The 16,750-nt window shown below is 47.4% G+C and overlaps 7 protein-coding genes across 7 annotated transcripts; 3 read left to right on the top strand and 4 right to left on the bottom strand.

Annotated features, from left to right (window-relative positions):
* Nucleotides 1–631: 631 nt before the first annotated feature.
* Nucleotides 632–3,476, bottom strand: N7481_008013 (DUF323 domain protein; the record flags this gene model as incomplete). The annotated part of the gene is made up of 8 exons (XM_057267232.1): nt 632–704; nt 759–840; nt 892–1,118; nt 1,169–2,069; nt 2,128–2,343; nt 2,406–3,085; nt 3,177–3,364; nt 3,435–3,476. 8 exons carry the CDS (start codon nt 3,474–3,476, stop codon nt 632–634), a joined length of 2,409 nt encoding a protein of 802 aa, XP_057121433.1.
* A 980-nt stretch (nt 3,477–4,456) lies between these two features.
* Nucleotides 4,457–6,051, bottom strand: N7481_008012 (sugar porter family MFS transporter; the record flags this gene model as incomplete). Its single annotated transcript, XM_057267231.1, has 2 exons — nt 4,457–5,888; nt 5,939–6,051. 2 exons carry the CDS (start codon nt 6,049–6,051, stop codon nt 4,457–4,459), a joined length of 1,545 nt encoding a protein of 514 aa, XP_057121432.1.
* A 488-nt stretch (nt 6,052–6,539) lies between these two features.
* N7481_008011 (SMP-30/gluconolactonase/LRE family protein) lies at nt 6,540–7,901 on the bottom strand (the record flags this gene model as incomplete). Its single annotated transcript, XM_057267230.1, has 3 exons — nt 6,540–7,283; nt 7,346–7,611; nt 7,667–7,901. 3 exons carry the CDS (start codon nt 7,899–7,901, stop codon nt 6,540–6,542), a joined length of 1,245 nt encoding a protein of 414 aa, XP_057121431.1.
* Nucleotides 7,902–8,401: 500 nt separating this feature from the next.
* N7481_008010 (uncharacterized protein) lies at nt 8,402–9,348 on the top strand (the record flags this gene model as incomplete). Its single annotated transcript, XM_057267229.1, has 4 exons — nt 8,402–8,450; nt 8,510–8,961; nt 9,031–9,113; nt 9,165–9,348. 4 exons carry the CDS (start codon nt 8,402–8,404, stop codon nt 9,346–9,348), a joined length of 768 nt encoding a protein of 255 aa, XP_057121430.1.
* Nucleotides 9,349–9,788: 440 nt separating this feature from the next.
* N7481_008009 (3-isopropylmalate dehydrogenase) lies at nt 9,789–10,910 on the top strand (the record flags this gene model as incomplete). Its single annotated transcript, XM_057267228.1, has 1 exon — nt 9,789–10,910. The coding sequence occupies one exon, from the start codon at nt 9,789–9,791 to the stop codon at nt 10,908–10,910; it is 1,122 nt and encodes a 373-aa protein (XP_057121429.1).
* A 2,756-nt stretch (nt 10,911–13,666) lies between these two features.
* N7481_008008 (uncharacterized protein) lies at nt 13,667–14,324 on the top strand (the record flags this gene model as incomplete). The annotated part of the gene is made up of 2 exons (XM_057267227.1): nt 13,667–13,680; nt 13,736–14,324. 2 exons carry the CDS (start codon nt 13,667–13,669, stop codon nt 14,322–14,324), a joined length of 603 nt encoding a protein of 200 aa, XP_057121428.1.
* A 355-nt stretch (nt 14,325–14,679) lies between these two features.
* On the bottom strand, nt 14,680–16,602 carry N7481_008007 (inorganic phosphate transporter; the record flags this gene model as incomplete). The annotated part of the gene is made up of 3 exons (XM_057267226.1): nt 14,680–14,963; nt 15,020–16,441; nt 16,521–16,602. The coding sequence occupies 3 exons, from the start codon at nt 16,600–16,602 to the stop codon at nt 14,680–14,682; spliced, it is 1,788 nt and encodes a 595-aa protein (XP_057121427.1).
* Between the last annotated feature and the right edge of the window lie 148 nt (nt 16,603–16,750).

The raw sequence follows: 16,750 nt of genomic DNA, 5'->3' as shown, positions 1-16,750 counted from the left end.
CGACACAGCCCCTTCCCAGCCTCATCCTAGCCCGGAACGGAAGACAGGGATCAGTACCGTCGTCATCCTCGCGGGTAGGAGTCTCTTCAATAAACCATAATTTGATGATTAAAATAGTCTCCGATAGTTTGATAATCATATTTTCCCACTAGCAACGCGTTCTCTAAGTTCAGTAGTGAGCTGGTAACCAACTCTTTCTCAGGATTTCCCCCCGGTAACGCGTTCTCGGGAGAATACGCATATCGTGCGACCAGTAACACTGCGGTACTGCAAAATTAGAGAACTTGATTAGAAATCGAGGTGACTGGCATGCAATGGGAAATAATGCAAGGCCTATTAACTATGCTGGCGCGATTTGTCCCGAGTAACTGGATCCCTGCCCTGCATTCTTCCCCTTCATTCATGGAATGTTCCACACTTTAGATCTAGGGATTGCTGGATGTGGTTATTCCTTGCTCTTCTTAGGCCCATTTTCGGGGCTGAGCAACTACCGGTGGCCTTATCGATCGTCACCGTCACAACGATTACTCTTTGTAGAAGGCGAAGCGAGAGTCAACCAAAGCAGCCTGAGTGATTTTTGAGCTTAGTATAATGATAACTGTCTACAATAAAGTCATTGAAATCTAACTATTTACACATTGCAGTCCCGCACAAGACGTGCTCCAGCCCACGCGTATAGATAATTGTGTTGGTACCAGTTGACGCTAAAAGATCACATTTAGTTGAGGTTTTGTTTGGTGAATTCGAAGGTCACTCACAAGGTGTTTCGCCCAGCGATTCGGGGAAGAGTGGCCCATGATCCGCCCTGGATGATGTGGTGCTTTCCATCAAAAAAGTCCGCTACAGCTGAATTAGCAAAGAGTCCCAGAAATGGAAAAATATATTCCTCACATGTATATCCCGGGTATATTTCCATGGAACTGAAGCCTTCGTGTGGCGCCAATGGTGTACTTGTCCACTCCCACACCCCTCCAAACTCACTCTGACCAGCTAGTTGATCTCCGTTTGGTGTGACTGGGACGGGATGCCAGTTTCTGAAGCCCACATTGCAGCCGCTAAGATTGCGGAAGGTGGAAGGCTCTTCGGGTATGGATTTATGAGTTCCATTGACTCCGTTGCTATAGCTTTATGTTAGTTAATTTATCAACCGTGGTAGTGACTTACTAACCTATGGCCGTTGGCACAATGCAAAGAAGTGTTTCCGCGTAGCTTCTCAGAATGCATGTAAATGCTTCTGGTTTCCTCAAACGTGGGAATTCGACACCCCATCCATTTAGCGTAGTGTGCGAATTCGTCATAAGAGGCAATCAATGGCCAATCTTGAGCGTGTTCGAGAGGAACGGGCCCGAAGACAGTACGCACAGCGATTTCCTCAAATTGGATTTGGGTTGCACTAGAACTTCCACCAGATTGTGACGTGTGTAGTCCACGAGAAACCGGATATTCCTTTTCTGAACTAGTGTGCACCCAAGAAGCTGGTAAGGTTTGAAGACGCAGAGCTTGTATGTACTGTGCATATTCACCATTGGTGATAGGTCGAGCTTGAGCTTCAAAAGAGTGCACCGAAGTGACCCTCTGTGGCTTCTCGTTGTCCCATCCAAAAGAGTCGATCGGCAGCATAGTGTGATCAGAGTCATCGAGACCAATTGTCAAGGTTTGCTTTGGTATATGGAACCACTGGTTCGGCTTCGCGTTCTTTTTTGCATCTTGGGCCATCTGTGCAAAGTTCGGGGTATCTACCCCGGTGGGTGGCAGTGTCCTGTCACTCTGAAGCAGCATGTAGAGGAAAGTCTCCAAATGCATCGCTTCATGCTCAAATCCAATCCATAGCGCTTCAGCGACACTGCGATCTAGGTTTGTTCGATTTTGGAGGAGAGAACGTGCCCGGTTGCGAACCCGTTCTTGATAATCCAATATATCATGTAGAGGGGGCCATTCATCGGGAATCTCGCTGTGAGAATGGCATTGCTCCGGGTCTTCGACATCAGGGTCAATCCCTCGTTCGAATATTTGCTGGAAATATTTGGGATTTGTGGGCTTACTTCGCAAAGCACGCGTGAGGTGAATGTCTGTATCGTACTTGGGTCAGCAGCAAGAACATGACATCTTTGGTGTTTGCAGACGAACCGAAGAATGTTGGAATATGGCCAAGATAGAAAATCAGCGCGTTTCGAAGCTTGATAGGCTGCGATAGAAGATCTTCTCGGGGGATCATGGTTTTTGTAGCTATATCCCAAGCAGTCCAAAGCGACTGGAAATCTTTCACGCTAGGCACCGAATGCGATGCATATTGCATTGGCCGTACCGGTCTTTTCAGAGTAGCAGGCGACAAAAGATGGATATCTGCGGGTTTGTGTCAATCGATTAAATTAATTAATCAATGTGGAGGGTCAGGTGGGTCGTACAATAGTTGTTGTCAAAGTTCCCAAACTCGACCTGGGATATCAATCCCGAGTCTCGACATAGCTCATCACACTCGCTGCGGTCATACTTGTAAGCTTCTTCAAAGAGTAGCTTATCGCCCTTCCGAATTATACTGTCTTTGATAGTGACATCGACGACTGGAGAGTAGCATGCTTGATGCCTCCCTTCATGCTCATCATATTCTGTCAGTATCTCCCATTCGCCAGGCTTGAACGCCTCATAGCCCAGGACTGCATTAGCGTGTAATAGACCGTTCTCATAGAACTTCCGAGTAACACCTTCAGAGTCATTGTACGCCTTGAATACCCTTTCGGGGTTTTTACAAGCGTCCAACCCTATCAATAGACAGTCGGATGGTTTCAGAACCTTTGACCAGCTACCCAGAAAGTCTGCCGCGGCCGCTCGAGGAAAATTTCCAAGGGAGGACCCCATTGACAGGACGACAGTTGGCCGCGTGGAATTTTCAGGTATTTGAAGCCAGGCGAGAGCATCATCGTAGGTGCCATGAAGGCCATGAAGTTCAACGTATGTAAAGCTTTCTGGTGTGATCTCCGCGAAGGTTCGCTGCAGTTCCACCAAGGACAAATCCAATGCGTAGTAGTCGACCCGCTTCTCAACCCGCTCACACTCGCGAAGAATGATTTCGATTTTCCGCAGATTTCTAAAACGGTGCGTTAGAAATGTGTGAGGCGCAAGGATCCCATCGTGAGTAGTTTTCTGGGCTACGGATCCGGAGTGCAAGGACAACACACCCACTACCCAACTCAACTAGCTGTGCATTCTCCGGGATCCGCTCCACAATTCGCTTTGCATGTGTTTTCAAAATCTCGATCTCGGCGTTGGTGAGGTAGTAATCGTCCAGGTAGGTGATCTTCTCGAAAAGTTTGAGTCCCTTGGTGTCGTAAAGGAGGAGGGTAGGGAATGAGGGGGGGTTTTCCATCTGCAGGATTCAAACTATTGATTAGGTCATCCTCTAGAGAAAAGTTGATATTATCTTGGTGAATGTTGACAATATCGACCGTGTCAACATTGTAGAGTGCTGATGGAGACATCTTGCTGTGGTGGTGCGGGGAAAGCGAAGGGGGAGGCTGAACGGCACGGGAGAGGTGTGAGAAAAGGGAAATAGCTAGGATTGATGAGGTATCATACGACAAGGGGAGATGTAACGGTTTTAAGCAAGGGCCAGAGGTCCTGATCTTAGGGTACCTCGGACCCTGCTTATAGAAGCTCAAACTCTATGACGAAACATCACCAAAACAGGAAGAACGGGCCCAGACACGGGAACGGTGGGAAAGGGTAACTGGGAAAAGAAAAAACGAAGAAAATAGCCAAATACACTTTCTGTATCGGGAAGCTAGCTGAGCTGAGCTTCATCAGCGAACCCCGATTTGGCCCGTGAGACCGGTTTTGGCTTATAGAGCATGTTTGCACCTACAACCCCGCGAGTCTAGATCACAAACCAGCCACAATATCGCGCGCATTTGTATTATCAGATCCAGTGGTTGACTCACCCGCAGGCTGCAGTCTGACGTCGAGAGATTCCACTTTCTGTTTGCAGTGCTCTCGATGCACCAGTCGCGGCTCGTCGCGGCAATGAAGATGTGGGGAGCAGAACGAGCTGAGGTCATAGCGGGATTTGCACTGTTTGCACCTGTTGCACTCATACTATATTTCAAGTTGCTATTTCGATACAGCAGCAAATGGGGATATTTTGATTATTATAATGTCCGACTGGACTGGAATTTTTATTTCACCTTTATTTTCTCCTTAGTAATTTATGGAGGTACCGAAGTTGAGTCATTTTACAGCCGATGGAGGCCCAAGTGCCAAGACATGCCAACTCAAATCAAGACTTACACCAGAGGAACACAGGGTTACTAGTACTAGTAGTTTCGGTTCTGAAATACCTCCTATTTGGTCTTCAATATATACCAAGCTCTCTTATACCGCGCATTCAATTTACACACAGACTTTGTCCGAAGAAGAAAGCTTCCAATGTTAGACAGTCCTTGACCCGTTCCAAATTTCGAACTCAGACCTCCGGACTCTTCTCCACATCCTCGACATGGTTCGAAATATCATGGCCAGATTTATCCAAGAAAATTTGGCTCGTTTGATGATCTTGAATTCGAAGACGAAGCATGCCAGTGGCACCTCGGGTGATTGGGTCACCGCCCGTGAATATTTTGTCGACATGTTCAAGCTCGAGCCCTTTCGTCTCGGGGTAAAAGAAAAACAAAACAAAAATGAACACAAAATTCAAGACTGCGAAAATGATGTACGTTCGCCAGCCTATATTCGCCATGGCGACCGGTGAAATCATCACCACCAGAAAGTTGAACATCCACTTCGACAGAACAGAGATAGCTGAACCTTTAGAGCGGAGGCGCAGCGTAGAAATTTCCGAGGGGTATAGGAAGGGGGTGGCCATCCATCCGCCCGTTGCATAGAAAATATTAAAAAGGAATATGGAAATAATCGCGAAAATACCTGCTGTAAAGTTGGCGGGACCGAAGCTCAGCGATACTGTGAGCATTATCATCATGCACATCATGCCAACGGTGCCATAAATGAGTAGCGACTTTCTTCCAAATCGATCGATCAGCCAGATAGGCACAAACGAAGAGATGAAATAAGTAGTCGAGTTGACTCCGGAAAGTAGCAAAGCTAAAAAGTGACCCGTGCCGATTTGTAGGAAAACACTACTCATGTAGTACGTGATCAAGTTGATCCCGCCCATTTCTTCCATCAGTTGTATTCCAAAACAGAGGCAAATACGTCGGAAATTTTGTAGCTCGCCCCCGCTGAAAAGCTCACGAAAGTTGAATTCCCCACCAATATGGGTTTCATAGTCAATTGCTTGTCGAATAGTGCTGTGCATTGCGAGGATGGACTCGTCGTCGGTGCGAACATCTTCACCGGCGAGTGCAGCCAGAACTTGTTTAGCCTCATCATCTCGATTTTTCAATGCTAACCAACGAGGGGATTCTGGCATGAAAAATGCAATTCCTGACATGGATAAAGCAAATATGGCTGGCATGACAAGTGGAAGTCTCCATTGTACCGTAGATGTGGCATATGACATGCCGAAGTCCAGCCAGTATGAGATCCAGACACCTCCAATTGCCATAATTCCCTCACATGTCACCACTCTACCCCGATTCTTGGCAGGGCAGGTTTCCGATTGATATGTACCAAGGGTACTTGTATTCATTCCGTTTCCCAGACCGGCTACTATTCTTCCGACAATAAACTGGGCTCGGGAAAAGGATGAAGCTTGAATCACTGTCCCAATAATCACGATGATACCACCAATGACCAGGGACATTCGCCGACCGAGATTGTCCCCCCAAAAGATAATTACGATGGATCCAAACATGCAGCCCACCTCATAGAGACTTACCATCAGGCCAGTTACTGTTGGGTTCGGATTATCAAAGACCTGCGCGAATGTATTTCCAGAGCTATAAGTCATTAGCCATCTACCACGGCACAGAAAGATAGGCATGCTCACTATCCAACGACTCCGCCCATGACACCCTGGTCATATCCCAATAGCAGAAACCCACTCCCACAGCAAAATCCTATAGCGGCAACAAGAGAGCTTCCTCGAAGCCCTAGATACATGATGTATGTATACGTGCGTGTAGCTGCGTTTGCCAAGCTTCGTGTTGAATAGATAATTCAAAGTAATGGGTTCAAAGTGATGGGAATCAAAGAGGAAATAGTTCAAGCCCCGGCCGAAACCCCCCCCCTAAAAAGCTTGGTCACCTAGAGTTTGAGCGCATATCTCGAAGGACCGAAAGTCCGGAGTCTTTGGTGGGGCTGCTGTTGAGGCTTCCCGAGAAATGCCAATCCTGGGGAAATCGTGGGGTTAAAAGCTTGTCTATAATTTTCAAGCAAGTCACCATGGCTTGCTTTCAATATCAAAATAAAGCTGACCAGAGAGCTTCTAAGACGTATCTAATAGCTAGTGCTCATTGTGCTCATTCTCAAGTTGTCTGGTGGAACGCCAATAACCACCCTTAAAGAAACCACGGGCAGCGTACCGGAAAAAGCTGAGGAATACATGATCGGATTGCTTCTATCAGTTTGATCTATAGTTTTAGCATATTCTAAAGCTCTTTAATAATAGCTCTATAAATGTATTTCTGCCCTGTCAGCAACCACATTCGCTCATTTCCGCGGCGAGGACCTTTCTCCAAGTTGAAAACAATATCATCTGGCGTATTGATCTTGCCAAGCAAATGTCCTGTCTCAGGATCAATGACATCCACCCCTCCGAAAACCGCCACGAGGACATATCCATTGCGTGTGACTTGGAGACCATCGGGCCAGCCAGTCTCGGTTTGATGAATAAGACGGGGGTTGCTCAGCAGTGAGCCTTTCACATCGAACGCCCAGACGTTTCTTAAGCTGGCCGGATGGTTTTCCATAGGCCTTCCCGATGTCGAATTAGAGTCTGCGACGTACAGTGTCTCGCCATCGGGAGAGAAAGCAAGGCCATTCGGCATAATAACAACATTGTTGGAGACGACATTCAAGGCTTTTGTTTTCATATTGAAGAAGTAAATCCCCGTGGGTACCTGTGGAGATTGTACATTGGGAAATCCTTGGTACCAACCGTAAGGGGGATCGGTAAACCACATGTTGGATTGGGCATCGAATGCGAGATCGTTGGGGCTGTTGAGATGCCGACCGCGGAAGTTGTTCACGACCGGGGTCGCGGTACCATCTTTAGGGTCGAGAGACCATATACCACGAGCCGAGCCACCATTTGTAGTGAGGTAGACCCTCCCTTGGTGATAACGAGCTCCATTGATATTTGGCAGGGGCGGGCTTGTCTCGACTTTCCGAGTCTTCCATGATAGATAAATTAGCATCACCTCAAATCACTCTGCATCATTGATCAAGGAATTACCTGAAAGGTGTCCACCTCGATAGCCCAGAGCCAGCCTGTAACTTGTGTATCGGAGAAAAATAGTTCGTTGGTTTCTGGAACATATGCGGGAGCTTCGTGGACGGTAAGAGGTTCGCCCATAAAGGACTGAATCCGCTCGAGCTTCGCATTCGGCCCAATAAAATCCAAGAATGATGAGTGCCATGCAATAAAATCTGAAGATTTCAGGGTACTCAGCGCATATTGGAGAGTTGGCTGATCCGACTTGATATCGTAAAAGGATGTTTCTGGAAATTAATTAGCTTCGACTCAATAGTTAAAGGGCGACTAGAGTGTTCTGACTGATATCTCCCGCTTCCCAATCTCCAGGTATCACTGCAAGATTGTTCCTCACGAACGAGATAGATAATTGCTCAAATTTTGCAGGAAGAGCATTCAGAAATGGACTTTCACTGGCTAGAGTAGCCGCCTCATACACTGCGGCAGCGGGCTGTTGATTCAACCCAAGATATTCAAAGGGGGAGAATGTGGCTCCCAGCCCCAGTGCGGACAAGAAGGAAGCAGTGCTGAGATTCATTGAGTAATCCCCGACTTCAAGTCGAATTTTAAGTCAGGATCTCCTATATCTGTTCTGAGACCGTGTTCGTGGGCAGAAGTCCTGGAAGGGGTTGTTGTGCGGAGAGGAAGAACCCACCGCGGATAATTTCCCCAGGATCGCCTTTTTCCGTTTAGCCGAGGGTTTCGCAACTCGGAGTTCTGCCTCTAGATCTAAGCTATAAGGACTTTTGATTGAATGCGACAGAATAGTAAGTGCCTTGTATTTCGATATCTAAAATTGTCTGGTTTCAAGAGCCGACTGAGGGGATCGGCTCGAAACACTTTCCCCACTAGTCTCTCCGACTGTGCCCCTCACAAATCCCGATGGATAGTCAAGCACAGAGGTCTGTTCAAAGCTAAAGGCTCAATAATATAAAGACACACCTGTTTCATTTCCATAGCAAGTATTTCGGTTTAAATTCACCATACTCTGTTGTATTTATTGTCTCATCGACAGTAAATATTGTGCCAATTCTCAGAATGGCCACAAAGGAAGGGCGTCTCAATGGAAAGGTCGCACTTGTAACTGGTATGAAAGTCAAAAAACTTAATCGCAGTCACTTGCAGCGGACTGATCACATAATGCAGGTGGTTGTTCCGGATTTGGTGCAGCGATCGCGAAAGTATTTGCCAACAAAGGGGCCAAAGTTCTAATTGGCGATCTCAACATCGACTCTGCTGACGCTGTCATTAATGCATGCCCTTCCGGTTCTGTATTGGTTCAGCAGATGGATGTCACCCAGAGGGCAGACTGGGATACTGCTTTGCAGCGTACTCTGAAAGAATTTGGCCAAATCGATATTCTGATCAACAATGCTGGAACTAGCTATAAGAACAAGCCCACACTAGACGTCACAGAAGCGGAATATGCTCGATGCTTTGATGTCAACTGCCTTGGAATCTTCCACTCCGTTTCTGCGGTTTTTCCGGTGTTCGTTAAGCAGAAGGCTGGAATTTGTATCAACATGTCGAGTTGCGGGGCTAGCAGGCCACGCCAGGGGCTCGTTTGGTATAATGCTAGCAAGGGAGCCGTTTCTAATGTGAGATTCACTAACTATATTCCTTTTGAAAACCTTAGTCTACCAGTCAATATCTAATGTTATTCTCAGGCAACTAAAGGGCTAGCTCTGGAATTTGGTCCCCACCAAATTCGAGTCAACTCAATTTGCCCCCTTCTTTGTGGAACTGGACTGTGAGTATCAATCTACAACAATTCCTGTATAGTCATTAACATTATGTTCAGATTTGAATCCTTCGCGGGTGTTCCTGATACTCCTGAGAATCGTCAGCAATTTCTAGGCAATGTTCCTCTCGGTCGCTTAACGGAAGTGGAAGATGTTGCAAATGCAGCATTGTTTTTGGCTAGTGAGGAAGGAAAGTTCCTTACTGGCGTGAATTTGGATGTTGATGGGGGTAGAACAATTTAAACAATACTCTATAGCTACACATAGATAATCTATAAGGCAAGGAAAACAAACTTTATCAAATTTAACGAAGTTCAAATTTTGTCTGATCGTAAATGAAGTAATAATTCTGTTTCCTGAGGGTTGGATACTATCTTCGGTAAAATGTAAGGTGAAACAGAGGAAGTACGCAAAAACTTCTGAATTTCCTCTCCAAACCCCATACAAACAAGTCAGTCAATATCTCGAAATGTCATATCTCGGAATCTTCGTGGGGAGTGGGGCTTGAGGAGTTCATACTGGGCATTTCCTCTCATCCCCACCGCATACTCCGGGTCCGAAATGGCAGCGTCCAGTGAGGGATAAAACGGCCTGGGGGGCCGTTTGCACAAATAGGTAGTGTATCCTGACATAAATTAGAAATTACTGACTTCTTTTGAACCAATTCAAACAGACCTTCAAACATGACCAAATCTAAGCCCGAGTTCAGCATTCTCGTCATCGGGGGAGACGGGATTGGCCCTGAGGTCACCGCAGAAGCTACAGCTGTTCTCGACGTGATTTCTAAACACCCGAAAAGCCGCGCAGCATTCAAACTTTTACCCCGTCTCTTTGGCGGCTGCTCGATTGACATGCATGGTACGCCAGTGACAAATGAAGTGCTGGAAACAGGCCGCAAAGCAGATGCAATCCTCATGGGGGCAGTTGGAGGCCCAAAATGGGACGGCATGAGACGAGGATTTGAAGGCCCCGAAGGCGCCACATTGCGTCTACGTGATGTTACGCAAGTCTATGCAAACCTACGACCATGTGAATACTTTGCCGCAGGAAATAGTCCCCTCCGCGACGAACTCATCCGTGGAGCAAAGTTCATCGTGCTACGTGAGAACTGTGGTGGACCTTTTTACGGACCCAAAGAGGAGACACCCGACTACGCCTCTGACTTGTGGTCATATAAGCGCTCAGAAATTGAGCGCATCGCTCGCATGGCTGCTCATCTAGCTTTGTCAAGTGCTAGTCCAAAGAAAACTGTCACCAGCTGCGACAAGGCCAATGTTTTGGCTAGCTCCAGGCTTTGGAGAAAAGTTGTCCAAGAAACGATTGAGAAGGAGTTTCCAGAAGTTGAGATTGTACACCAGCTTGCCGATAGTGCCACTACTCTGATGATGATGCGACCAACCCTTTTCAACGGAGTCATTCTTGCGGACAATACGTTTGGAGATATTCTTTCCGATCTCGCAGGTGTAATTCCGGGGACATTGGGTGTTCTTCCTTCTGCTTGTTTGGCTGACATTCCTGCACAAAATTGGGGAGATGACCCAGTCAAGGGATTCTACGAACCAGTGCACGGTTCAGCACCGGATATCGCAGGGAAAGGGATCGCAAACCCCATTGGCGCAATTTTAAGTGTAGCATTGATGCTCCGGTACAGCTTCGGAATGGAAGAAGAGGCTGCAGCAGTCGAGAAGGCTGTCAATTCGACTTTGGATGCAGGTTTTCGAACGAAAGATATGAGAGGAACGACCTCTACGAAGGATATGGGAAGCTTAGTTCGGGAAGCATTGCAGCAACTATTAGACCAGTAAAATGATATACTATCAGTATTTTACTGTTAATTGGTAAATATTTCTGTTCCAGCCTTTACTCAATTCTCTCTCTGCCAAAACCTAGTAGTAGTTTCAACAGTATGAGATGATCAGGGATTTAGTTGGACGAGCGCGACCTACACCTCTTCTTAGTTTCTCTCAGTTATACATTCACTTTCGATTTTCCTATTCAAAATATCTAATTAAATGCATGTACTGAAGAGGTTTGGAGCATAAACCCCGCCCCGAATTCCGATGCGGGCGGGGGTGGGGCGTCCAAAGGAGAGAAGTCCGATGAAAGAAGCGCGTCATGAGCTGACAATCCCACCATCCATTAGAGATATGTATATCCGTCGCAATACCCCCACTTTCATCGCCGGAAGATCAAATATTGCAGATAGCCATGCCAGACCCCTGCAGCCCGGAAACTGCAGCGGGTTCAGTATCAGTATGTCAAAGAGCAGCCGGCGATATCGGAAGGATTTCCCTAACTGTATACCCTAGAAAGTTCGCAAGCAAAATAAGCGAAATTACGCGTGTGATATCTGCGGCACCAAGTTGTCACGGATCTCTCATCTCCATCGTCATCAGCTTCAACATTCTAGGTATGTGGAGTTTTGTCAAATCGGACGCCAGATGTCTATTTGGGTATTAACTTATAAGTTATGACAGCCCGAAGGAAATATTTCAATGCCATACATGCAACAAGACGTTTAACCGGAAGGATGTCTATCAGCGTCATGTTCGGGTTGTCCATGATCCAAAACAAGCAGGACAGAAGAAAAGATCAAAAAAATCGTGCGAACGGTGTATTCGATACAAGCTGAAATGCAACCGTGATTTACCGTGTGCCTCATGCCTACGAAAACAAATTTCCTGCACATATGAATCCGGTTCGTCTGAACTGGCCATTCAACCACAGTCGCTCGCTCAACCCCAACTGCTTTGGGATGCTGATAATGACAAAAGAGATTCCATACGACACGACCAGCCTTCGCCAGGTTACGAGACTACCGGCTCTTATATGGAAGGTGAATTTCTAGAGACTTCTGACTCGCTGACCGGAACTCGAGGCACCGCAAATACGCCCATACTAAGAAACTATTCAGAAAACAGTTTGGAGCAGCCGAGGCCGGCATTTCTGCATGCCAATTTGCCCCAGCAAGCAGTGGCTATGGACCCCCAGGACTATACCCAGGCTCCGTTCCTGCCAAGGGACTCCCCTTATTCTGCCTTTCAGATCAACCAGGAGTTATTGGGACCAACAGCCGATGAAGGAAATTACGAATGGCTGGATAATCTCTCACTTGATCTCGAAGCATTCGATAGCAGTTTCTTTAGAGCATCTAAGATGGATTGGTTGGGGTGCGAGACAGATGTTTCGCCACCTGTTTCTGGTGATATGCAGACTTTTTGCAACGATGAGCCTTTCAATAGAAATAGGTTTGTCCCTCAACCTATATCAATCGATCAACCTTTTACCCCAATATTGGGAGCTGAACAACCGCAACTCAATTCTGACACCTCAGAGAAGAATGAGCATGAATCCTGGCCCGGTATTCTGGATCGTGGGGGCAACGAGTCTTGGCCTTTTGATTATACATCAAACAAGGGCTTCCGGAAAATAAAGCTTCCTCCACTCCGGGAAGTACTTGAACAAACAATGGGGAATATACCAACTACTAAGTCCGGTACAGCCAAAGATCTCGTCAAGGTACTTTCGACTCCATTTATTCCATCTTTAAGCGATAGTACGGGACTGGAGATGCTTCCGACCATTATATTTCTTGGGGAGTTAGTCAAAACCTACTTTGCAGAGTTTCACCCAGCCTTTTCCATTATTCATCTGCCAACTTGGCGTATTGAAAAATGCCCAGCTGCATTGTTGGCTGCCATGGCATGCATAGGAGCGTCTTATTCAACTGCCGAGGGAACTCAAAAGGTAGCCCCAATTCTGGCGGAAATCACTCAACGTAGTCTTTTTTGGATGGTATGTATACCTTGCGATATCGAAGCTCCCATCATCTAACTCTTTTAAAAAGGGTCAATCTGACAGCAGATCATATCGCAATCCAATATATATCGCTGCGTCATGCCTACATCAAATATACGCGTTGGGATCTGGGAATCGGCGCTTATACGAGCTAGCCGATGCCTCAAGAGGACTTCTTGCCACGGGATTGAGAGAGCTAGGTGTGCTATCTTCGGATGCAGCTCAAAGCGACAATGTTTCATGTGACTTCCAACATCTTAAAAAGATGGATCCATCGACACTCGAACGCACCTGGAATCTTTGGCGCGATACTGAGTTTGAAAGGCGTGTTGCATGGTCGGTCTTTGAATTTGATTGCACCATGTCTACGCTTACTAGTAAAAGAGGAGCTTTCGGCGTCTCAGAACTTCCAATGAAAGCGCCCTGCTCAGAGAACTTATGGGAGGCTCCTTCAGCGAATGCATGGGCCTCGGTAGCCTCCTTCTCCACAAGTCTTCAAAGTGACATTTCATTTTATCCATTACTCCAGAACATCATCGCTCAGAGAGAAATTCCAAATACGACACCTACTTGGGCTAAACGAATATGCTCGTTAGTAATAAGTCGTCTTCTTGGGGACCTGCGCGAGATCGAGGATATTTCATCTTCGAAAGTTTTGGGCCTCTCGTCCCTGGTCGATGTCCACAAGAAAACCAGAGAAAATCTTCTGGTGAGTCTCTCGGAAATGAGCAATTCTTTGTCTCGGCCAACTTGCGTAAATGAAATGGTGAATATTAAGTGAGTCCCTACTATCCTCAAGTTCCGGTGATGACTTCTAAATCTGTTCTGATAGCGTCGCTTGCTCGACGGCACATTACGCCTACCTCAGCAGTGGTGGCGAAACAATGGACCTGGTCACTTTCATTTTCCGCCATAATTATGCGTGGAAACACGGTTCCTCGGCTGCACCACTCAATAAAGAGCTCTCTAGAGCCAGGTCTCATCTTCGTCTTCGATTTGCTCGCAATCCAGTTGCAACACGCCGATCCGTTCATCATGCAGCCCTGGTCTTAGCCATATCCCGCGACTGCACCAGCTTCACACCATGCGAAACCATGCGTGTATTTTTCTCATTCGCTTTCCTTCTCGCTTTTGTCAAGTTTTTCCCTTTTGATGAGGGCCCAGTGGCTACACATGGAGCCTCGACGATAAGATTGGATGAGTCGCCTCTGGAGCAGATTCGGACAGGAGATTATCATGGGAAGGTAGGGAAATGGATAGAGCACGGTGGACCTGCCTCTCTTGGCTCAGTGGATAATATTTGTGATGCACATAGTCTTGGCACTCTTAGAGAAGATGCTCTCAAGGCTATGGATCATCTTAGAGTATGGGGGCTGGCAAAGAAGTTTCATCGGGTCTTGAAGAGCTTCAACAATGATTGATTAAAGCAGTGTATCTTATATTCATATGGTGTGTACTAGGAATTTTTAAAACCTACGAAAGAAACAGCTTGTACTAATTTTAGAGAGGAAGGGAGAATATTACTAGTATCAAATCATTAGCCAAGGTCAAACTGGTCGGTAGAAAATATTCGTCAATGTATCTCAGCTATTTTAGGTTTAGGCCTTGTAAGCGAATACAACCAGAGTATGATAAAGTGAAAATTGGAAACCAAATGTAAATGTAGACCAGCATTCAATTTTTGTCTGGCAAATGAGATTAAATGCAAAAGGATATCAACTCTATGAAATTATTATGACAACAACAGCCAAGCGGCTACTCATCACCCATCATCTCTTAAAAGTGGGGAGCATTAAGGAACAGACCCATCAGGCACCCACCGAGAGTACCAGCGATAGGGATGGTCATGATCCAGGCTAGCAACAAGAGACCAACACGCTGGAAGTTAACGGCCTTGAGGGATCCGTTGCAGAGACCGACGCCGACAGTGGCACCGGTGATACACATCGAGGTAGAGACAGGGAGGGAGTATTGAGAGAACACAAGGACAGTGATGGCAGCACCCATTTCCATAGAGGAACCACGGCTGGGGGAGTGGTAGGTGATCTTGTTACCCATGACTGTTTATAGTTGTTAGCAATTGTCACTTCGAACTGAGGATGGAAATGGAACTTACCCTTCATGATGTTGTAACCGTAGGTGCAGAGACCGATAGAAATACAGATAGCAAGAACAGCCAGTTGCCAGACGGGGACAGGGGCCTTGGCAGCAGTGGTCTCACCAGTCGACCAGGCAGCATAGATAGCAGCCCAGGGGCCGACGGAGTTACCGATATCGTTGGCACCGTGAGCGAAGGAAGCAGTGCAGGCAGTGAGAACCTGGACGAAAGAGTAGGTGTGCTCGACCTCGTTGGGGTACTTCTCGGCAGCGGCATAGACACGCTTCATACGCTCACCCTCGGGGGTGCCGGCAATACCAGACTGGGCAGTGTGAATATCGTAGTGAACACCATATAGAAGACCGCAGACGATCATTGGAGGGATGCGCTTGAAGAAGGTCGCCATGTTGCGGAGCTCGTAGATCTCACCGGCTCCCATGGGGTTGTCGCGAAGGAAGCGCATCGCCCAACCCAGGGGTCCGCGGCTCTGTAGAAGCTTTTGACGGTGGCGCTCCTCGGACTGAGCCATGATTTCCTTGTAGCTCAGCTGGGCAGACTCAGCATTGACAAGCTGCTTCTCCTTGTCGCTGGTGTGGGGGTTCTTGTCGTCCTCATCAATGGAACCGGCGTGGGTAGAGGTTTCGTAGTCCTCATCCTCCTGGACGACGGCATAGTTGGGAACCTTGGCAGCCTCGCCAGTGGTAGGGACCGGACGGTTGAGCAACAGGGGACCCAGAATGAACATCCACCATTTGACAGAGTGATCCTTGTTGAGAATGCGAGCTTTGACGAAGGGGACGAAAAATATGATGGAAAGAAGGCAGACACCGAATCCGGTACCCAGAGTCACAGCAACAATGTACCAAGCGGGCTTCTTGCTCAAGCCCAGGTTGGGGGAGCCCTTGTAGACAATAGAGAGAGTACAGATGGTGGCGGCGATCAGGAACCAGAAAGGAGAGCTGTAGACAGCCCAGGGAACGGGGTTCTTGCGCATGTGGACGACGACCTTAATGAGCGTGAAGATGATGGCTCCAAAGCAACCTGAGATGACGGGTGCCATTCCCAGACCAGCGAAGATAGCACCCAGACCCTTTCCGTTGTTCCAGCCCCACTGAACCTGCGAAGCACCGACAGTCGCAACACCAACACCAGCAACGGCCGAAATGAGAGAGTAGGTCGAGGAAACGTGAGCCGAGTGCTTGGTGCACCACATGACCCAGGACGATGCGGCGGCCAGGGCGATGGTGAAGGCCATCATCTGAACAGGGGCATTGCCCTGGAAAGCTGTGCTGGGAATGATACCGTTCTTGATCGTCTCGGCAGTACGAGCACCGACTGTGACTGCACCGAGGAACTCGAAGATAGTGCCAAGAACCATGGCTTGTCTATAGGAGACGGAACGAGAGGAAACACTGGTCGCCCAGGAGTTTGCCACATCGTCTATGGTAGGAGTGAATTAGTATCAAGGAAAAATGATAATCAATTAAATGATTGTATGGATGATCTGGTTTTCGCTTACTGGCACCGTTGTTGTAGGCATCAAGGAAGGCAAATAGAGTGCCGATGGCGAAGACGTAGTCGTACTCGTGGAGATACACCATCTTGACTGTGGGATTGACAGTGGCCAAGGATTCGATTGATCAACAGTGAGAAGTACGATTTCCGGCAGAGAAGCGCAGATGGAAGGGTTTATGTACAAAAGTATCCCAGGGTGTTGGCTTCTGGCTCTCGGCGAGAAACGCTGCATGG

Source organism: Penicillium waksmanii (assembly GCF_028829765.1).
Source record: "Penicillium waksmanii strain IBT 27052 chromosome Unknown utg000007l:1.0-4314555.0:1.0-4317578.0, whole genome shotgun sequence".
In the NCBI taxonomy this organism is placed as follows: domain Eukaryota; kingdom Fungi; phylum Ascomycota; class Eurotiomycetes; order Eurotiales; family Aspergillaceae; genus Penicillium; species Penicillium waksmanii.
This window is presented reverse-complemented; position numbering and strand designations above follow the sequence as displayed.